The sequence below is a fragment of the Silurus meridionalis genome, chromosome 18, assembly GCF_014805685.1.
Source record: "Silurus meridionalis isolate SWU-2019-XX chromosome 18, ASM1480568v1, whole genome shotgun sequence".
NCBI lineage: Eukaryota > Metazoa > Chordata > Actinopteri > Siluriformes > Siluridae > Silurus > Silurus meridionalis.
This window is the reverse complement of record NC_060901.1, coordinates 19,378,524-19,399,883: the sequence shown is the minus strand read 5'-3', so window position 1 is coordinate 19,399,883 and position 21,360 is coordinate 19,378,524. Positions and strand designations below refer to the sequence as shown.

The following is a 21,360-nucleotide window of genomic DNA, read 5'->3' as shown; positions in this document are numbered from 1 at the left end:
TTATTTGTAATATTTAATATCCTATATTTGGACTGTCCACCCACTTCATGACTCAGCAGGGGGAATAACGGGGTAATTAAATGTTGCATATAGGAATTCACTGAGTGACCAAAATTATTGGGACAGCTGCTATGTAAGTAATACGTGGTTCCTCCCCAAACCTTTAAAACAATGTTGGAGGCACGTGATTGTGTAGGACGCCTTCGGAATCGATTAAATCTTTTCCTTTGCCTGAACTCGGAAATTCAAACCTGTAGGAATGTGAACTCTGCTTGGACATCTGGTGCCTGGTCCTCCTCACCTTCACCAGTGCATGACTTTAAACACCTCTGTCTCACTGAGCACAAATCATCTCAAATGATGTGGAAAGAAATGCAAAAAAACCCACCTTATATTCATAAGCACAGTGTAGCTGATGTGATCATTTGAAAGAAAACAGAAATCTGCATACAGACGCATTTTTAAACCACAGGCTCTCTTTTATTCTCCGCATATCCTCAGTATCTGATTGAAAGGAAGACTTTGGACGATTCTTGTTGAATGAAGTAGAGATAATAGTACTATAGCATGAATAGCAGACGGTTTTTGGGGGTTTCGGTGGTCTGCTGGATCATTACAAAAATAGATGTAAAGTAATTATTCCATTTAAACAAACAAACAAACACAAACAAAAAGCTTTCCAGGTGTGAGATACCTGAGAAATATTCCTCCACCTCCCACTCAACACATTTGTACACTACCGGACTACAGCTGATCTTCCTCTGAAGTGAACTGACGTTTGTGACCTTCCCTACGTTCTTAGAAGCAGGTCTGACCTTCAGGATTGCCGATCCAGGTTCTGGATATTTACTATTCCACTAATATAGTGAGCGGTTTAAATGATGCTCAGCCGTCAAGGGTTTTTGGTTTCGTGTCTTCTGCGTGCGCGGGTTTGCTCGGCCCGGTGCGTTTGCTCGTGCTTCTTCAGCGGTCCCTGAAACTTAAAGCTTTTCCCGCATTGCGCACAGCGCCACGGCCGCTCGCCCGTGTGGTTCAGCATGTGGTTCTTCAGGTGCGAGGAGTGCTTGTAGGTCTTCCCGCACTCCGTACAGACGTACGGACGCTCTCCGGTGTGCACGCGCTCGTGCCGCTTCATGTTCCCGATCTGCGAGAAGGTTTTGCCGCACACCTTGCACCCGAAGGGCCGCTCTCCTGTGTGGATGCGGAGATGGCAGCGGAGCATCTCGGGCCCCGCGAAAGTCTTGTGGCACAACCTGCACGGGATGCGGACGCGCGGCTTTTCGTGGTTGCGCTGGTGCTTCTTCAGGTCGAACATGTACACGAAGGACTTGCCGCATATGGTGCAGAGGTATTTGCGCTCGCCCACGTGGTAGCCCTTGTGTCTCCGCAGCAGGCTGGCGTAGATGAAGCTCTTGCCACAAACGTTGCAGGTGTACGAGCGCGCCATCGAGTGGTAGCGGATGTGCACGGCGAGCTTGAACGCCGTAGGGAAGCATTTCTCGCAGTGCGGACACTGGTGCAGGTTTTCCGACGTGTGACACTCGCGGTGGATCTTCAGGTACGAGCCCTGAGAGAAGCTCTTGCCGCAGATGTTGCACTTGTACGGCTTCTCTCCCGTGTGCACGCGCACGTGCTTGATGAGATCGGCTTTCTTGCGGAAGGTCTTGGCGCACTGCGTGCATTTGAACGGCCGGGATAACGAGTGGGTTTTGATGTGGCTCGACAGGAAACTGAGACACCGGAAGCTTTTGCCGCAGTCTGAGCACTGGAACGGTCTTTCGCCCGTGTGTGTGCGCATGTGATTCTTCAGCTGGCACTCGTAACGGAACTCCTTCTTACACACACGACACGTGTGCTTTTTCTCGCACGCGTCTTGCTCCGCCTGGGACTCCGTGGGCACCGCGATGACCTTTCTGCTGGCTGCACCCTGAGAAGGAGAACTTTTTCTGTTGATGATAGATTTTATCGACGGTGGTCTTTTGATAACGGGGACGAACGCCGTTTCCTCTGCAAGGACGTCCATGTCAGAAGACGGCGGCATGACCGACAGAGGGAGAACTTTCCCTGCTATCTCCGAGATCCACTCCTCCATGCTGATTTCCCTGACTTCAGGAGTATCCCCTTCGTCAGACTGCTCTAGAAACTGCAGCTGAGAGCCGTCCCCTCCGCCGTTGTCCAATTCCGAGACGATAACAGTAGAGCCGTCTGCGGTGAGGTAGATCTGCTGGACTTCACACATCCCCATGCTGCTCTCTTGATAAACCGCTTCTTCTTGCAGTTCGGTCTCGACTTCCGTCTCCTCGGTGTCGCTGTTCTCGGGGCTCATTATGGTTGCAGCTGCGCGGTCAGATTCCGATTGATTTTCACCAAGTGCCTGAGCGATGATGATGGTTTCTTGTGCGACGGATGAAGGAGGCAAGATTTTCTCCTGTTCCACAGAACTGGCAGGAAACACCACCTCTTGTTGAATGCAGGGAGAAGACGAGGTCGGCTCTAGAGTTAATGGAGAGAGAAATGTGATGCGGTCAGAATTGAAAAATATACTAATATAATAAATATAAATATAATTTTTTAAAAATACGGCAATAACAGTATTAAGGCGATTGCACATTAAAACATTTGAAGAACAGGATTAAAAAAAAAAAGCTTTTGCATAAATAAAAAAAAATAGCATTAGTTTTTCAACTGAAGTCAACCACTGTATTAACTGATTTTAATGCATGAAGAAAAAACTAAACAAAACAAAGGCGCAGCTGTAGAGGTGTGTGTGTGTGTGTGTGTGTGTGTGTGTGTGTGTGTGTGTGTGTGTAAACTTACCTGTATATAAGCATGCACTCACACTATATGGACAAAACATTGAGGAAACCTGACTCATACCATACATGCTTTCTGAACATCCTACATTATAAGAACCTTCATTCTTCTTCTAAGATTTGTGACAGGTGTCCCGATACTTTTGTCCATACAGTGTTGACATGGTGTGTACAGGGAGGCGACCATATAAAAATGACTGTTCCACGGTATAACGTGATCAGATATGCAGTAAATATGTAGTAATGTTCCTCTGAGGACTAAAAGTTTACCGTTTCTGCTTTTATGCCTCTTGGATTTGAAATGCTGCAGCACGTCCTGTAGCTCCACCGGGTCTGAGAGAGGCTGGACAATGTCTTCCATGGCAGACAAACCGCCGCAGAGCCACGACGCTGTCTGAAGAAATCCATTCATTACAATACAATTTGATTTAAATACTCATTGTCCCCATAAAAAAAAAAAAAATCTCTCTCTCTCTTTTTTAATTAAAGTGCTACTATATTTTCTTTCTGGCCAATAGTACTGGGACACCGGACCTTCACGTGAACTAGGAGACACAAAACCGTCTCAGTAGGACAACGCACCTGTGCCCAAAGCCAGCTCGATGAAGATTTGCTTTTCTTACCTCACCTACATCAGTACCTGAACATTACAAAGAGCCTTATGGGTGGATGAGCACAAATCTCCACAAATCCAGTGGAACATCTTCCCAGAAGAGTGGAAATTATTATGGATTGGGATGTTTAAAGAGCTTATAATTTATAGTCAGGTGTCCACAAACTTTTGGCTATAAAACAAACATGGATGGCTGGACGGACTTCTACCTCATATCGATCCATGTTCTTAGCTTCACCCTAATTATGTTCGATAGAAATAACCCCACCCACTCGATATAACCCCGCCCACTCGACATAACCCCACCCACAGCTCAAATTCACATTGAGCTCGGATTCCTGCTCAAAGTCCTGCTAAAAGCAGGTTGTATCGTTAATTCATTTACGAGAAATAAAAAGGCGTGATGGGGTCAGATGATGCACCTCTTTGAGGTTCGGGACAGGCAGGAGTTCATCCACTCGAGTTAGGAACTCCCAGGCTAAGCTTTGCAGCACGGCATCGTATCCAGGACCGTACTCCACAGGAAGAACGTTCTGATGCAACAGAAAAGCAGAGTCGTGTGAAGGAAGACTGAATGGAAAAATGTGGACTGATTTAGGAAAGAAGAGAGACAAGAGCTGAGGGAGACGTCTGACCTGCTGAAAGCTCTCCCGCTTATCCACATCCTCCAGAATGTTATGGATCATCTTTATGAATTTGTTATTCATGACTTCGCTCTCGATGTCACTGGACTGCAGGAAATACGAACAAAAAGATTAGACCAAAAGTGAAAAGGGGGTGGGGCTAAGAGACCATTATCCAATCACATCCACAAGATCATAAAATCACATCGAACATCAACAAGATAATAAATAATTATATAATGAATTAAATGAAGCATTTTTTCCAAGCAAATTTCTCCCTCGAGTGTTTCAGAAAATGCTGAAATTCCACAGAATGGTGCACAAAACAAAAAACAAGAGCAAGGAAGGTGATAAGCATCAACATCAAACACCATTTATATCTGTAGAGAGCAGAAAAGCATCTTGTTCATGTGATGTAATAGTTATCTAATGTCTGATTGATTTCAGTGAGTGTGTGATGTAGACAGGATGCACCTACTCTGTTGGTCAGGTTGCGTAGTGTGTCCAGGTGAGCTTGGATTATCCACACATCAGGGGTTTTTTCTTTAAAGCACAACTCCAAGATCACCTGCAGGAAAACACACACACAAAGTCCAGGTCAGTGTTTGGATTGTGGGTAAAGATCCAGGTCACAGTGTTTGGGATGTGGGTGAAGATCCAGGTCACAGTGTTTGGGATGTGGGTGAAGATCCAGGTCACAGTGTTTGGGATGTGGGTGAAGATCCAGGTCACAGTGTTTGGGATGTGGGTGAAGATCCAGGTCACAGTGTTTGGGATGTGGGTGAAGATCCAGGTCACAGTGTTTGGGATGTGGGTGAAGATCCAGGTCACAGTGTTTGGGATGTGGGTGAAGATCCAGGTCACAGTGTTTGGGATGTGGGTGAAGATCCAGGTCACAGTGTTTGGGATGTGGGTGAAGATCCAGGTCACAGTGTTTGGGATGTGGGTGAAGATCCAGGTCACAGTGTTTGGGATGGAGCAGGAAGGACAGGTTTATTCAGGTGCATGTGTCTCACCTTTTTCCGTAAATGAAAGACCAGCTTGTTGAGCAGATGTTGGCTCATGATGTCTGGAACTGTCTCAGACACCAGCATGACGAACTGCTCGAGTTTGCTGTAATGGGTCACGTTGTGCCTCTGGACCACTTGCCAGAGGAAAGCAGACATGAGGCGCAGCGGCGGCACCACGAGGCGCAGGGCGGACAGGGGCAGGGCTGCAGCTATACACACACACACACACACACACACACACACACACACACACACACACACACACATTATTCATTTTCTAAATTCAGCTAAATACACGAATATTCCTCATTCTGAACCCAAACCTCACCCTCACATCACTACTAAAACACCTGTCTTCCTCCATTCCTGCTAATAACACTGTTTGCTAGCCAGCTTCACTCTGGACCGATTCCCAATTCGCCCCTCGCTCACTACACAAGCGCACTATTTAGGGTGTCAAACTAAAACCTCCTACACCCCCCGTAGCACACTAGCTTTTAGACCAGGTACGATTTGGGATTCTGTATTTAAAAAAAAAACACCCCGCCGCTTGTGGAGTTCAACTCCTCAGCTGAGCTTCTTCAGAAGGTTATTTATGTTCACGGCTTACTTCTGTGCTGGAGCTCCGAGCTGGCCATCTCCACACCGTCAGTCGGAAGGAACCAGAGCAGAACCGATCAACATGAGCGTGCATTAATAGCGAATTACTATCGGACGTGCAGCCGGAAACAACGAACACAAGAGAAAATAAACACAATTCTTCTGCGCCCTCTTCAGGCCTGGAGGTGAATTTTACAGGCGCCATTTTGGATTATTCCTACACGTCTTATTTCTCGTTTTTACACTGAAAATCTGTGCGCAAATTTTCTAAACAAAAAGTAAATACTTTATAGAATAAAATAAAATAAAAAGTAAATACTTTATAGCAGAAAATTAAATAAAAAAGTAAAAACTTTATAGCAGAAAATTAAATAAAAAAGTAAATACTTTATAGCAGAAAATTAAATAAAAATGTAAACCAGGGCTAATTGATGTTCCTGTCATTGTGTAAAAGTGTTTAAATATGAAGTTCTTGTTTCACATTTCTACACAAATAATACAACATTCGCTTCTGAACGGACACCAGTATGAAGAGTAAAAACAGTGATGTGTGAGATCTGTGTGAATCATGGATGCAGTTCCATTCTCCATCACATTAGACCATTATATAGAGAAAGAGTTCTGTACACACACACACAGTGAGAGAACACACTCTGACCAGAACCTTCTCTGACCAGAACATCAGAACCTTCTCTGACCAGAACATCAGAACACACTCTGACCAGAACCTTATCTGACCAGAACACACTCTGACCAGAACCTTCTCCGACCAGAACACCAGAACACACTCTGACCAGAACCTTCTCCGAAAAGAACAACAGAACACACTCTGACCAGAACCTTCTCCGACCAGAACACATTCTGACCAGAACCTTCTCTGACCAGAACACCAGAACCTTCTCTGACCAGAACCTTCTCTGACCAGAACACCAGAACACACTCTGACCAGAACCTTCGCCGACCAGAACACCAGAACCTTCTCTGACCAGAACATCAGAACACACTCTGACCAGAACCTTCCCTGACCAGAACACACTCTGACCAGAACCTTCACTGACCAGAACACCCAAACCTTCTCTGACCAGAACACACTCTGACCAGAACCTTCTCCGAAAAGAACAACAGAACACACTCTGACCAGAACCTTCTCCGACCAGAACACACTCTGACCAGAACCTTCTCTGACCAGAACACCAGAACACACTCTGACCAGAACCTTCACCGACCAGAACACCAGAACCTTCTCTGACCAGAACATCAGAACACACTCTGACCAGAACCTTCTCTGACCAGAACACACTCTGACCAGAACCTTCGCCCACCAGAACACCCGAACCTTCTCTGACCAGAACATCAGAACACACTCTGACCAGAACCTTCTCCGACCAGAACACCAGAACACACTCTGAACAGAACCTTCTCCGACCAGAACACACTCTGACCAAAACCTTTTCCGACAGAACACACTCTGACCAGAATACACTCTGACCAGAACCTTATCCGACCAGAACATCAGAACACACTCTGACCAGAACCTTCTCCAACCAGAACACACTCTGACCAGAACACCAGAACACACTCTGACCAAAACCTTCTCCAACCAGAACACCAGAACCTTCTCCGACCAGAACATCAGAACACACTCTGACCAGAACCTTCTCCGACCAGAACATCAGAACACACTCTGACCAGAACCCTCTCTGACCAGAACATCAGAACACACTCTGACCAGAACCTTCTCTTACCAGAACACACTCTGACCAGAAGACACTTTGACCAGAACCTTTTCTGACCAGAACACACTCTGACCAGAACACACTCTGACCAGAACACCAGAACACACTCTGACCAGAACCTTTTCCGACCAGAACACACTCTGACCAGAACCTTCTCCAACCAGAACACACTCTGACCAGAACACCAGAACACACTCAGACCAGAACCTTCTCCGACCAGAACACCAGAACCTTCTCTGACCAGAACATCAGAACACACTCTGACCAGAACCCTCTCCGACCAGAACATCAGAACACACTCTGACCAGAACCTTCTCTTACCAGAACACACTCTGACCAGAAAACACTCTGACCAGAACACACTCTGACAGAACACCAGAACACACTCTGACCAGAATCTTTTTCGACCAGAACACACTCTGACCAGAACCTTCTCTGACCAGAACACCAGAACCTTCTCTGACCAGAACTTTAGAACAAACTCTGACCAGAACCTTCTCTGACCAGAACATCAGAACACACTCTGACCAGAACCTTCTCTGACCATATCAGAACACACTCTGACCAGAACCTTTTCTGACCAGAACATCAGAACACACTCTGACCAGAACACACTCTAACCAGAACCTTCTCTGACCAGAACACACTCTAACCAGAACCTTCTCTGACCAGAACACACTCTGACCAGAACCTTCTCCGACCAGAACTTCAGAACACACTCTGACCAGAACACACTCTAACCAGAACCTTCTCTGACCAGAAAACACTCTAACCAGAACCTTCTCCAACCAGAACACACTCTGACCAAAACACACTCTGACCAGAACCCTCTCCGACCAGAACATCAGAACACTCTGACCAGAACCTTCTCTTACCAGAACACACTCTGACCAGAAAACACTCTGACCAGAACACACTCTGACCAGAACACCAGAACACACTCTGACCAGAATCTTTTTCGACCAGAACACACTCTGACCAGAACCTTCTCTGACCAGAACACCAGAACCTTCTCTGACCAGAACTTTAGAACAAACTCTGACCAGAACCTTCTCTGACCAGAACATCAGAACACACTCTGACCAGAACCTTCTCTGACCATATCAGAACACACTCTGACCAGAACCTTTTCTGACCAGAACATCAGAACACACTCTGACCAGAACACACTCTAACCAGAACCTTCTCTGACCAGAACACACTCTAACCAGAACCTTCTCTGACCAGAACACACTCTGACCAGAACCTTCTCCGACCAGAACTTCAGAACACACTCTGACCAGAACACACTCTAACCAGAACCTTCTCTGACCAGAAAACACTCTAACCAGAACCTTCTCCAACCAGAACACACTCTGACCAAAACACACTCTGACCAGAACCCTCTCCGACCAGAACATCAGAACACACTCTGACCAGAACCTTCTCTTACCAGAACACACTCTGACCAGAAAACACTCTGACCAGAACACACTCTGACCAGAACACCAGAACACACTCTGACCAGAATCTTTTCGACCAGAACACACTCTGACCAGAACCTTCTCTGACCAGAACACCAGAACCTTCTCTGACCAGAACTTTAGAACAAACTCTGACCAGAACCTTCTCTGACCAGAACATCAGAACACACTCTGACCAGAACCTTCTCTGACCATATCAGAACACACTCTGACCAGAACCTTTTCTGACCAGAACATCAGAACACACTCTGACCAGAACACACTCTAACCAGAACCTTCTCTGACCAGAACACACTCTAACCAGAACCTTCTCTGACCAGAACACACTCTGACCAGAACCTTCTCCGACCAGAACTTCAGAACACACTCTGACCAGAACACACTCTAACCAGAACCTTCTCTGACCAGAAAACACTCTAACCAGAACCTTCTCCAACCAGAACACACTCTGACCAAAACACACTCTGACCAGAACCCTCTCCGACCAATCCGTTTGGGTTACACTCATGTTCCCACCACAGCTTCTTGTTGAACACTTTTTACGTTATGAGGAACAACAAGATTTTCTGAAAGTGAAGCCTAGAGTATGACTTCACACATGCACATGGAGCGACGGAAATCTTTCCTGAACTCTTACAAAATGTACTTAAGTGTTGAGACCAAGTAAAAATACTTTACTTTACTGACATCTGGGTTTCCAGATGTGGTTTCTTACACACTTATACATGATCATTTAAAGACTTCCCGTTACACCTGAAAAACAGTCTCCTGCTGGATTTATTGTTTCAGACTAACCCACTTTTAGGGTCCTAAGCTCCAGTAAAAAAGCGCATGACTATGTATTTATAAAATATTTTTGAATATATATATTTTTGGAAAGTAATGCAATCCTCGCAGCTTGGTTCATCATGACATACCAACCTTCTACAGCCTGTTCTATCAAATAAGTACCCTTTTTTAAAAGCTGCTCAAAGTCTCATCAGAAATCATCTCAGAAAGTGCTCACTGATAAGGACATCAATCCAGAAGGTTGTGAGTTCAAATCCCAGCTCCACCAAGCTACCACTGCTGGGCCCCTGATCAAGTCCCTTAACCCTCAACTGATCAGCTGTATAATGAAACAACTGTACGTAAGCCTGGATAAGGGCGTCTGCTGAATACTGTAGATGTAAACAATGTTCTGCCTTGTCTACAGTCTCAGTGTGATTTCCAGGCCCTTATAATTCTCAGAGATCGTTTCTCACTGTCCCATGTGTATGGTCTCACATAGACTCCATCAGAGACGCCGATGTACATTTAATTACAACCTCTTTATCGCCATTGCAAGATAATTTAGGTTTGTGTACCACAGCAGTGTCTCACGTTGAAAAATACCAAACCAAGCTTTTGCTGTATAGCACAGATTTTGTTGGGCCAGATTGATTTTTAGGGCAAAATAAAGAAACACCAGACCTGTGATTTGATTAGATTAGATTAGATTAGATTAAATTAGATTAGATTAGATTAGATTAGATTAGAGTACAAGTACAGGGCCAATGGAATGCAGTTTGCATGTAACCAGAAGTGCAAATATTATATTATGGGATTGCAAAGATGCAATATATAACATGCCATGTAAGCGAATGTTTTTGTAAATTCATAGACAAATCCACGTCTCTCGTGATAAGTGCAGCAAGAGCTTTTTTTACCTGCCGCCTGTAATATTATTAGATTTCCTGCTGTACACAAAGCAAACTGATATTTTGTCAATCTAATGTTGACCATCCAGGTTTCTTGTCAGTTGAAGCCTGAAGAGAGAATGCTGGAATGAATGATAGGGGGGGCAGGAGGCAGTATCTGACCGTGGGACCCATGAGGGCAGTTGAAGGGGTAAAATAGGACAAAATGAATACTGGACAAATGCTCTTATAGATTCTTCTTCTATTTGTTTTGTTTTTAGAATAGATGAAACAACAAGCATGAACGTTCACCATGGAGCTTGAGCGAAGTACAACATATTCATACAGCATTATGAAATAAAACATTTTGTACATGTAAGCCTTATTTTATTACTAACACCTTATTATTATTATTGTTATTATTATTACTATTATTTTTATTAGTTAGTAATAATATTATATGTAATATCTTAATATCTTGGATCATTTTAATAATTTAATTGCATTAACTTTTTTTGCCATCTGTGTCACTGCTGCTACCCATTTCCTACAGTATATTTTAATAAGACTGAAAATTCATTGATTATACAGCATCTATAGTTGGGGGTCCCTGGTGGTCCAGTGGTTAGGATGCGGCGCTCTCACTGCTGCGGCCCGGGTTCGATCCCCGGTCAGGGAACCAACCCCAGCCACTCATAGTGCCGGTCCCAAGCCCGGATAAATAGGGAGGGTTGCGTTAGGAAGGGCATCCAGCGTAAAAACATGTGCCAAATCAAACATGCGGAGGATCCGCTGTGGCGACCCCTAACGGGAGAAGCTGAAAGAAAGTTTTTAGTTATACAGCATCTATATTTAATAAATAACTCAATATGTATAGTCATTAGGGTTGCACAAGTCAGTGCACTTTTAGTGCCGGTCCCAAGCCCGGATAAATGGGGAGGGTTGCATTAGGAAGGGCATCCAGCGTAAAACGTGCCAAATCAAATATGCGGATCAGAAATATTTTTTTGATTTCTTTCCCCAACAAGGTGTTTCAGACCCGCAAAGCTCCCAGACACAGGCAAAGCAGGCGATCGTGTCTCTTTACCTGCTGTGTCAGGTTTATTGATGTCTGCCCTTTTCTAATACCAGCCTCCATTTCATGTGGGCATTTAATTAATGGGAAAGACAGTAATGACTTTCCTGGGGATAAGCTGGACAGAGAGAGGGAGGGTGATAAATGAAGAGTTGAATTGATTACAAAGACAGAGAGAGAGAGGGGGCGAGGAGGAGATTTATATATGGTGTTCAGGGAGATGCCATTCCAGTGCGTATGGGATTTTTACTGACAAATGAGAAACTGCTCAAGACTGTGGACTTGGATTGGAAATGATGTACACCTAAATCTCTAATCATTGGGTATTGTCCATCTATGTCCTTAGTGTGGTGATTTCGGGTGCTATAAGGAAATCAAATCCCAATATCATGAAATCTTCACACGTGCCCTTGACTAGTATTGATTCTGAAAAACAATTCCGCCGTGTGCTTGTATACAGATATTTTGTGTAAAACATTTTGTTGATTTTTGTTGGGGGAAAACAAAACACACACTTGGAAACTCAAATCGTGAGTAATACTTTTGGCAGTGTTTTTTTTTACACACTCTGCTTCAATGACATCGGATTGATACGTCCACTAACTCCCCCGCCCCTTACGTGTGTTAAAGAGACAGACATTAGCAGCAGCTACAGCATCGAATACTTCACTTTATTCACTGCAGTGGTACTGAGTGTCTGCGTCCAAGCAAGTGAAAGAAATGTCGGATATAAACCTGGAAATGCCGCAGAGCTGCAGACAAAGATAAGCCTGCCAACTGTCGCTTCATTGTGGACAATTTACGGTGAGTGTGAGTGGAGCGCTAGCTGTTGATGACTAGCTATAAAGACTGGGCGGACGGCGGGTGACGGATCTAAGCGGAGGCTGGAAAACAAAGGAGGCAGACAGAAAAGGGAGGAGTAAATGAGAGAGAGGCAGCGAGCAGTAGATAAAGCTGCAGCCAGGACCATGAGCTGCACCCTTGTGACTGCATCTTATGATTCGCTGCCCGCTCAGCTGAGTCCTCATCGCACAAAAGATCAACACTTTGCTCGAAGACTTTCCTCTCCGCACGGTTTGGGACCCCGAAGTGGATCGGCCGTTCCTCGGCGTTCTTCCGCTCTGCCTGGATATTCGGTTCCTTCCTTACAGGAGCCAAACAACTTCCACAATCCTCATTTTCATCTTCATCATCCTCAGCGTCTCTCCCTGTCACTAGGCTCCAAAGCCTCGCTGGCGCCCCCTGTGCTTCAGGAAGACCCCGCCCCACCATGCTGCCGAGCGGTGGGCATTGTGCCACTTCTTCGCCTGGCCCTACTCATCTTCAGCTGCCTCTTCTGGTCAGCCGGGTTGGCGATCTTCACTCTAGGAGTCTGGGCACAAGCATCCCTGGCTGACTACATGCTGCTTTCTGCTAACCACTACCCCAATGCACCAATGATACTTCTCACAACAGGGGCTGCTATCACCACGTGGGGTTTCCTGGGATGTCTGGGTGTGGCGGCCAACTTACCCTGCCTTCTCCGTGTCTTTGGTCTCTTCCAGCTGGCTGTACTGATGGGGGGATTGGCTGCCGGACTTTCAGGACTTTTCTACAGGGAAGACATCGCTGGAGGTTTCCGCAGTGGGCTACAGAGAGCGGTGGAAGGCTACGGAGAAGACGACGGACGTGCTGATGCTCTCGACAGCCTTCAGCGGGCACTGGAGTGTTGCGGGGCAGAAAGCTGGCACGACTGGTACCTGTCTGACTGGGCTCTGCATGATGCTCTCTCACTGACTAGCAGCTCAGGCAACAGCACATATTATGTGTCTGTACCGGACAGCTGTTGCATACGGCGCAAAGGTTGTCATAACAGGCCTCTGCCTGAAGGAGGAAATGCTGGAATCGAAAGTGCAGGGATTCACCCACATGGCTGCTTCAAGAAAGTCTTTAGTTTTGTCAATAGTAACGTCTTTCACATCGCTGCTTCTGTCCTAGCTCTCGCTTTTACCCAGGTGGCAGGGATAACGCTGGCATGCCTGCTCGCCAGTCGCCTACCATCTCAGCCTCACCGGCGCTAAGAATTTCCAGGTCAGTATAATTTTATTTCTTTATTTTGAGGGAGTGGTGGTCACAAATCGATATCACACGTCATATAACATTATGACTTAAACCTGAATCAATCTAAATGGTGTCCAATCTGTGTGCCAACCAGGTCCTGGTGTGAAGATTCGAAAGGTGCTTTCAGCATCCAGACACAAATAATATGTTCTTTGAAAACCATTATTATCTATACAATTTTTATTACACAAATTATTTGATATTTATATTACAACAAAACTCATCTAGTCTGATTTGCATGTTGAACCATTCCAATTTTAACCGTATGCATATTATAATATTATAAATTCTTCATTGTGGAATAATATATGTAGATCAAACCTACTGTATATACGATAAAAGCTGTTTGTTGTGTAATATCACAATCTACGAAAGGAAAAAAAAAAGTAGTGTAACTATTCATAGCAAAACTGAAAGAACTGCAGGATTTATATGTACATATTTATTGGTTGTTGAGTAAAAATTGCCAGGTCAGTGTTCTGCTTCGACCTGCGAGCTCCAGGATCAGAGTTAATCCAAAAGTTATAAAACATGGAATTTCTGATATTACTTATATTACAATTTTCAACGAGTACACATCCACTCAGCTGCTGATGATCCAACTTCATCTATCATGGCCACAAAAGCACAGATTTTCCTCAGTGTGGTCTATGTCCTGCTGGATTTCATTTCCCAAAGCCACTGTTCTGATCGACTATGGAGAGGATAAGATCTGCTAATGTGCCAGCGAATATGTGAGGAGACTGTATATTATGGTGTATATTATATATTGTATTGCTGTTGATATACGAGATGTTTTTAGCCAACTAGAATCAAATCAATGCTGCTTTTCCTTATGTTTTTAGCACTTTTCTAGACCATAAATGTATGGTCATGCAACCAATAAATAAATAAGATAGCTTAACACGTGTTGTTTTTTTGTGTGCGTCTTTGTATTTCTGCTACAAACACAAGCATGAATTTTGAGCTCCAGTGAAGTTCCTTTGTCTTGCTACATGTGTATGCATGGCTAGTCAAATAAATCGTATTAGGCTCTTCTCTCTCTCATAAGCACACACACACACACACACACACACACACACACACACACTCTACATACACTATAAATTTGTAGTCTATCCCAGAACGATGGTCCATGGCCCAATCCCAGCACCTATTTTTCAAGTCACTACACCATCATTTCAATGTTCCATCAGATGATTTGCTAATTCATTCTCATGTTGCCCAATTAATCTCCCCCTGAGGTAATAGTCAATAGGTACATTGAACCTATAGCTGTAGACACAAGTGCAGCTCACACACAGTACTAGCAATCTTTTTCTCCTTCTGCTCTCCTGCACTTCCTCATTTCACCACCACATCTCTTTATCTTCCTTTCAATTTCTAGATGTCACACCAAAAACCGTTCTAACTGTCTCTCTTATCACTTCTGCAGTAGTTTCACAATCATCCAGCACCTCATCACCACCACCGAGCTACTGTCTGACCTCCTCCCTGAACTTCACACTACAGTCTTCCTCCTTCAGTTTCCACCATCTTATTCTTCTTTCAGTCCTCACTCTCCTCCTCTTCTTCACCTCCAAAATCATCCTACAGACCACCATCCGATGCTGTCTAGCTACACTGTCCCCCGCCAACACCATACAGTCTCCAATCTCCTTCAGGTTGCATCTGCTACATAGAACACAGTCCACCTGTGTGCATTTATCATCATCCCTTCAACTTCCAGCTTCACGATCATCACCAGAACTCTCTTCACCTCCACTACACTCATACTGTACTCTTCCTTCAGAATCACCCCTACACCATTTCTCTTTCCATCCACACCATGATAGAACAGTTTAAACACCTCCAATGTTCTTGCTCTTACTCCCTTTCCACTTGGTCTCCTGAACACACAACATATTTAACTTTTTCCTCTCATCATAGCAGCTCCCTCTCTCCCTTTACCAGTCATAGTACCAACATTTAAAGTACCAACCCGAACCTCCACCCTCCTCCACTTCTCCTTTCCCTGCTGTCTCTATAGATGCCTTCCTCCTCTCCTTCTCCTCCTTCAGCCAACAATAGCACAATTTTCACCCATACCTGTTGGTTAACGATACCTGTGGCGGTCGTTAACCCGGGCCTCGACCGGTCCGTTATGAAATTCTGATTCGTGATCCGCATATTTGATTTGGGACGTTTTAACTGGATGTTCTACATAACACAAACCTCCACATTTATCTGGGCTTGAGATCGACACTAAGAGTGACCCGAGTTGTGCAACACTAATGACTAGGTTTCTTTCTTACTTACTTCTTTCTTTCTTTCTTTCTTTCTTTATTTCTTTATTTATTTATTTCTCCTGGTTTATATGTTCATGAGGTTCATTGCTTGGGAAAACTCATTTTTCTTGTGTTCTGAGGTTCTGGTGCTCAGGAGTGATCATTCCATCCTGAGTTCAGCAGTTCAAAATAATTCCTATAAATGCAGAACTGTAGTGACGTGTGTATTATTAACAAACACACTCATTTCCTGAAAAAGCCACAGCTGTTATACAGCCACACTGAACACTCTTAAATAGTAGCACGCAGAAGCAGACGTATGATAGTTATAACTGGACTTTGGATCTGAACCTGACGGTGTGAACTCTGCTGCGGAATGTAGGATTGGGACCAGTTTATTTTGGCTTATAATAAGTGGGTGGGTCAAGTATTTAGATTACTCCTGCTCAAACAGTGACTTATCTTCATTTTCTTTTTAAACACAAGCCTCGGTTGAGCCATGGTGAGTAAAAAACTTTGTATTTTATATAGAACTGTGAAATTTTTTATCTAAGAACATACACTTTTGTTTTGTTTCTTGTCTTGAACAGGGTGTGGGAAAAGAGTTTTAGGGAGCATCTGTGACTTTCTCTAGACAAACAGCCTATTGCACAAGTAAAAACTAAAACTCTGTCCATTACACTTAACTAACTTTATAGACTACTGAAAAGGTACCAAAAAGAGTAAAACATGTCAGTAAGTGTTATTTACTACCAAGTCAAACAAGTGATAAACAACAACAACTGTAAAATACTTTGCATTGAGATGCTAAGGGATCGTCTACAAATTACCATTTTTTTTAGTGTTTGGAAAAGTAAACTGTATATAATGAATAATACAGTAAAGTGTAAATTAGGATACTATATTCGTGTTTATGTTAGTTTCCTCGTTTTAAACTTACACCAATATAATTTCCGCTCTAATCAGATTGATTTAGCTCGAATGCGATGCATTAGATCAGTTTTTCATCTTTAAAAAATAATAAATAAAAGCTAAGTGTTGTAAGTTGTAGTTTCTGATGGTGTGCCTTCTGTATTATATACTACACATCATGGTGGTGAATTCAACTATAGAATATAGATATAGATAGAAATATATATAGATATAGAATTGTCATTCATTTGTACAAAGTTGATGAAAATATTTGCAATACCAAAAAATTATTATTGTGTATTAAATCATTAATTTTCTTTTTTTTTAACACGAATTCTTTGAATATTATTTCCCTAGCACAATTTTCCAATTAAAACATTTTTTTATAGTATAAGCATGAAACTATATATGATTATGGGGTTTAATACTTTCTGGAGATGTTGTATATTAAACTCTTTGTTTTGGATCTCCATTTTGTAAGTGATTTAATTTTTAACGCAAATAACTACAAATCCAGGGATGTTGACAAGAACTGGACAAACTGTATGATTTGAGTTGATACTTTAATGTAAAGTGTGTATTGCGGCTTGTTTCCAGTGGCTGAGTAGATGTTACACTGAGACGCTTCTCTTTATGTCAGTTCAGGTATCTGATTAGCTGAAGAAAAAGTGTGTCCTTCTGCGTGAAAAATGTAGATTTAATATCCAAGTCAGGGGTTTCCGTGCTACTTTAACGCTAGCTCCTTTCGCTCTAAGCTTTACGACTGACTGGTTGAAGATTCAGAAACCTGACGCCCCTCTGTGCCTTTGACAAATGTGAAGGATAAAAACAGAGTGGACCATGTCCTTTCTGTAAATGTTTTCCAAACAGTTAATGCATCTGGATCGTATTAAAATGTTTAGCTACTAATTACAGAGCACAGAGCGGCCATTCAGCTTTGTAGCAGTACAATCAAGCTGGTTGTTGTAGCAGGTAAATAAAACATTTGAAAAACTTGGTGAAATTGTGCCTGTTTTTTTCATACGAAGGTTTCAGCAAAATAACCTACAACAACATTTCACGTGATGGTTCCAGAGCTAAAAAAGCAGGGTGGTGTAAACTCCACCTAAACACACTGTCTAATGTTTTCCTTGTAGATGAAGATCACAGTGAGGATGATGAATGTCTGGGTCAGACTGCTCTTTATGTCTCTGGGCGTGGCCACTTACCAGATCAATATGTTAGCGCAAGGTGAGTCACTGTGAACAACATGTTTATAAAGAGGAAAAAACAGTACTGGAATAACTCTCTCTCTCTCTCTCTCTCTCTCTCTCTCTCTCTCTCTCTCTCTCAGGGACAGACTGCACACACATTAAAATCCGTTCCAAATTGGCACCAAGTGGCATCTACAGCATTCAGCCACCTGGAGCTAAAAAACCTTTTCAGGTGCAAATTTGTTCCTGCTGCACTGTGAATGTTAACACTGATCAGTTGTACTGAGAAACGCTGGACCTTTTGTACATGCACGTTCTGAAAATGTGTGGTTTTCAGGTGTACTGTGTGATGCTGAAGGATGGAGGCTGGACCGTTATCCAGAGGAGGACCGGTGGAAAGCTTTCCTTCGACAATAAATGGAATAAATATAAGTTGGGATTTGGAAATGTTCAGAGTAAGTGCTTTCTGTGGGTAACTTTTTATCTGTGATTCCTGATAACATTTGTGAAATGGAGATTGTTGAAGTTAAATATTGTGTATGGGCTGTGATTGTCTTGGGTTGTTTTTGTCCATATAGTTTGTATATATATATATATATATATATATATATATATATATATATATATATATATATATATATATATATATATATATATATTGTATATCTCAGCTACTTCAGAAGGTGATACCTTCTGCTCATAAATGTCAATGTGTATATATATATATATATATATATATATATATATATATATATATATATATATGTTCGTAACTCCTTTTTAGAAGATCACTGGCTGGGCCTGGAGAACATCTATGCACTAACCAAAAGCAAGCAGCACAAAGCAACGCTCAGAGTAGACCTGTGGGACTTCGAAGGAGGTTCTGCCTTTGCTAAATATCAGAATTTTAACATCGGCAGCGAGAAAACGGCCTATAAACTGCATGTTGGAAAATACAAAGGCACTGCAGGTACCATATTTAGTCATGTTGTGGTCTTTTAGCAATCGATTATTTTACCATGTTGAATCACTTACTAAGGATAGAAGGGTATCTCTTTTTTTTTTTAAATGTAAGTTTCTAACCCTTTTATAAAATTGTTTTTCTCGCCCTAAGGTGATGCTATCCGGGGGGCATATGCTGGCATCGACCAGAACGGCTATGGTTTCAGCACAAATGACCGTGACAACGACGGCTGCTCCCCATGCATTTTTGGGGATATTGCGGTTAATGAATGCAACGGTGAAAGTGGTGGCGGATGGTGGTTCAGTCGCTGTGGCACAGCCAACCTGCATGGAAACTGGCATTCTAAAGGAAAAAATCGGGGATGGGCATCTGGCCTTCACTGGCTCACCTGGAGAGCACCTGAGCCCTACTCAGCTAAAGCGACTCGCATGATGGTCAAGATTACTGAGCAGTTGTAGGAAGTCTTTAACAACCAATAAAATGTTGCTTTTCAGTTTTCAGCACCCAGTTATTAATCTGTATATTTTCATTGTGTATTTGCATTGGTTTACTTCAGCTTCTCCAGTTTTCTTCTTCTGTCCAGAAACATGCACGGTTTATATGTGTATGCATTGACTGGCATTCAATCCAGGGTGAATACTTCTATCATGTGTTAAATAAAAAATAAATAAAAGTTAAATAAAAGCAGTTTAGAAATGTAATAGACATTTATACGATGGTTGGTCTTATGATAGAAAACATCCAAAACTTTTCATGATAGACCTTGCCAAATATTTCAAGTCAAATCTCAGATCGAATGGCTTTATCCTCATTACATTATCCCATGATTCTTAGGGTGCAATAAAACAAGGTTCCTCCAAAATCTCCAGGGTGCTGCATAAAACATCACAAATCTACATGAGACTACACAGAATGCCCAGGTGGTGTAAATGTTAGTGAGGAACGAGATGATCCCTTCAGCGTTTTCACTATCCTTTCCAGGAGATGCTCAGGATGGTCCTGCTATTCCCTGTGCAGAACATGGTGAAGATTAAAGGTAGGCAGCTGAGCTTTTCTCAGCCCTCTCAGAAGATTATCGGCTATGGGGCTATAAATAATTATTTTTTATAGCACACGTTAATAAAAGTGCACATCGAAATAATGATAATTTATCTTGGTCCAGCAGTACCACCTGTAACATTTTGTGTTTAGCAGTACCGATAACTGGCCACTAGATGGTGGTCTTACCTTAGAAAAGACTCAGCAGTCTACAGTACAGCAAACGAAAGGCTGTGCAGTTTAACACACCTGATCCAGCTGTGCAGAAACATCCAGATCTCACTGATGTGCACTTGGTGTAAATAAAAACTGATGTGGCTTTTACACTTTCTGACACCATTTCCATCGTCCATACATATAAAATGATCACATCACAGTCTGTAAATCAAAATGATGCTAACAATAAACAGTGCAGGAGAGCAAAATTCTTTAACATCAAATGCAATGAAATATTATGAATCCCAATAAAGATCTTTGTGGATAGAAATTTGCAGACACCTGAGCATCATATCAATATGCGTTGGAGCAGGTGGTAGCTCAGTGGTTAAATGATTAGACTCTGAATCAGAAGGTCACAAGTTCAAATCCCAGCACCACCAGGTTGCCACTACTGGGCCCTAAACTTCTCTGGATAAGGGGTTCTGCCAAGTACCATAAATGTAAATGTGTGTTCCTTCATCAACATGATGCCATTGTTAGAAGCACACAGATTACAAGACCTGAGATTCCCAAACAGTGTTCCAGCATGAACAATGCTCCTGTACACAAAGACAGCAAGCTTCATCTCCATCTGGAGTAGAAGAAATCCTGCACAGAACCCTGATCTCCTCTACTCACCTGAACACATAGAAGACCGACTTGAACCCCAGACCTCCTCACCTCCTCCTCAACATCAGTGTCTGATCTCACTAGATGAACGATCATCATCCACACAGATACGCTCCTAACATGGGAAGGAACGGATATGAATTCATTGATTTTATGGGTTTGGAATAGAAATGCTTGAGTGATGGTCAGATGTTCCACCTACTTCTTGGCTATGTATATACACTATTTATATGTTTAGGGTGGAAAATGTCCATGGGAACTTGGGAATTATTTCAAGTTGGGAAAATTACTAGCAAATTCATGTATGAGAATTGTTGGGAATGAATTCCAAATTTGAGGAAATGTATATAAATTGGATCATATACAAACATAAATATAAATATTTTGTTTAGTAAAATATGCTGGCATGCAAACTAATACAGATTTTTTTCTTTATTACATTTTTGTTTTAAACATAAATGTATATA

At 42.8% G+C, this 21,360-nt stretch overlaps 3 protein-coding genes across 3 annotated transcripts; 2 read left to right on the top strand and 1 right to left on the bottom strand.

The window, feature by feature from the left end:
* Positions 1-456: 456 nt before the first annotated feature.
* si:dkey-14d8.1 (zinc finger protein 587) lies at positions 457-5,827 on the bottom strand. The gene is made up of 7 exons (XM_046874460.1): positions 5,670-5,827; positions 5,066-5,268; positions 4,528-4,617; positions 4,062-4,157; positions 3,849-3,959; positions 3,084-3,207; positions 457-2,493 (listed from the first exon to the last, which is right to left on the bottom strand). Exons 1-7 carry the CDS (start codon positions 5,695-5,697, stop codon positions 893-895), a joined length of 2,253 nt encoding a protein of 750 aa, XP_046730416.1. The 5' UTR covers positions 5,698-5,827; the 3' UTR covers positions 457-892.
* A 6,578-nt stretch (positions 5,828-12,405) lies between these two features.
* LOC124401905 (tetraspanin-7-like) lies at positions 12,406-14,576 on the top strand. Its single transcript, XM_046874463.1, has 2 exons — positions 12,406-13,661; positions 13,786-14,576. Exon 1 carries the CDS (start codon positions 12,515-12,517, stop codon positions 13,649-13,651), a length of 1,137 nt encoding a protein of 378 aa, XP_046730419.1. The 5' UTR covers positions 12,406-12,514; the 3' UTR covers positions 13,652-13,661; positions 13,786-14,576.
* A 1,644-nt stretch (positions 14,577-16,220) lies between these two features.
* Positions 16,221-19,530, top strand: LOC124400795 (fibrinogen-like protein 1). Its single transcript, XM_046872556.1, has 6 exons — positions 16,221-16,460; positions 18,007-18,100; positions 18,204-18,295; positions 18,401-18,518; positions 18,848-19,033; positions 19,178-19,530. Exons 1-6 carry the CDS (start codon positions 16,458-16,460, stop codon positions 19,483-19,485), a joined length of 801 nt encoding a protein of 266 aa, XP_046728512.1. The 5' UTR covers positions 16,221-16,457; the 3' UTR covers positions 19,486-19,530.
* The last annotated feature ends 1,830 nt before the right edge of the window (positions 19,531-21,360 follow it).

Bases quoted from the DNA above. Each gene is read 5' to 3' on its own strand.
- LOC124400795 (XM_046872556.1), top strand. The intron at 18,296-18,400 runs GTGCAAATTTGT...TGTGGTTTTCAG, and splicing joins GAGCTAAAAAACCTTTTCAG to GTGTACTGTGTGATGCTGAA. The intron at 19,034-19,177 runs GTACCATATTTA...TCTCGCCCTAAG, and splicing joins AAAATACAAAGGCACTGCAG to GTGATGCTATCCGGGGGGCA.
- si:dkey-14d8.1 (XM_046874460.1), bottom strand. From the start codon at position 5,697: ATGGCCAGCTCGGAGCTCCAGCACAGAA. The intron at 5,269-5,669 runs GTAAGCCGTGAA...GTGTGTGTATAG, and splicing joins CTCGGAGCTCCAGCACAGAA to CTGCAGCCCTGCCCCTGTCC. The intron at 4,158-4,527 runs GTAGGTGCATCC...TATTTCCTGCAG, and splicing joins TACGCAACCTGACCAACAGA to TCCAGTGACATCGAGAGCGA.
- LOC124401905 (XM_046874463.1), top strand. From the start codon at position 12,515: ATGAGAGAGAGGCAGCGAGCAGTAGATAAAGCTGCAGCCAGGACCATG.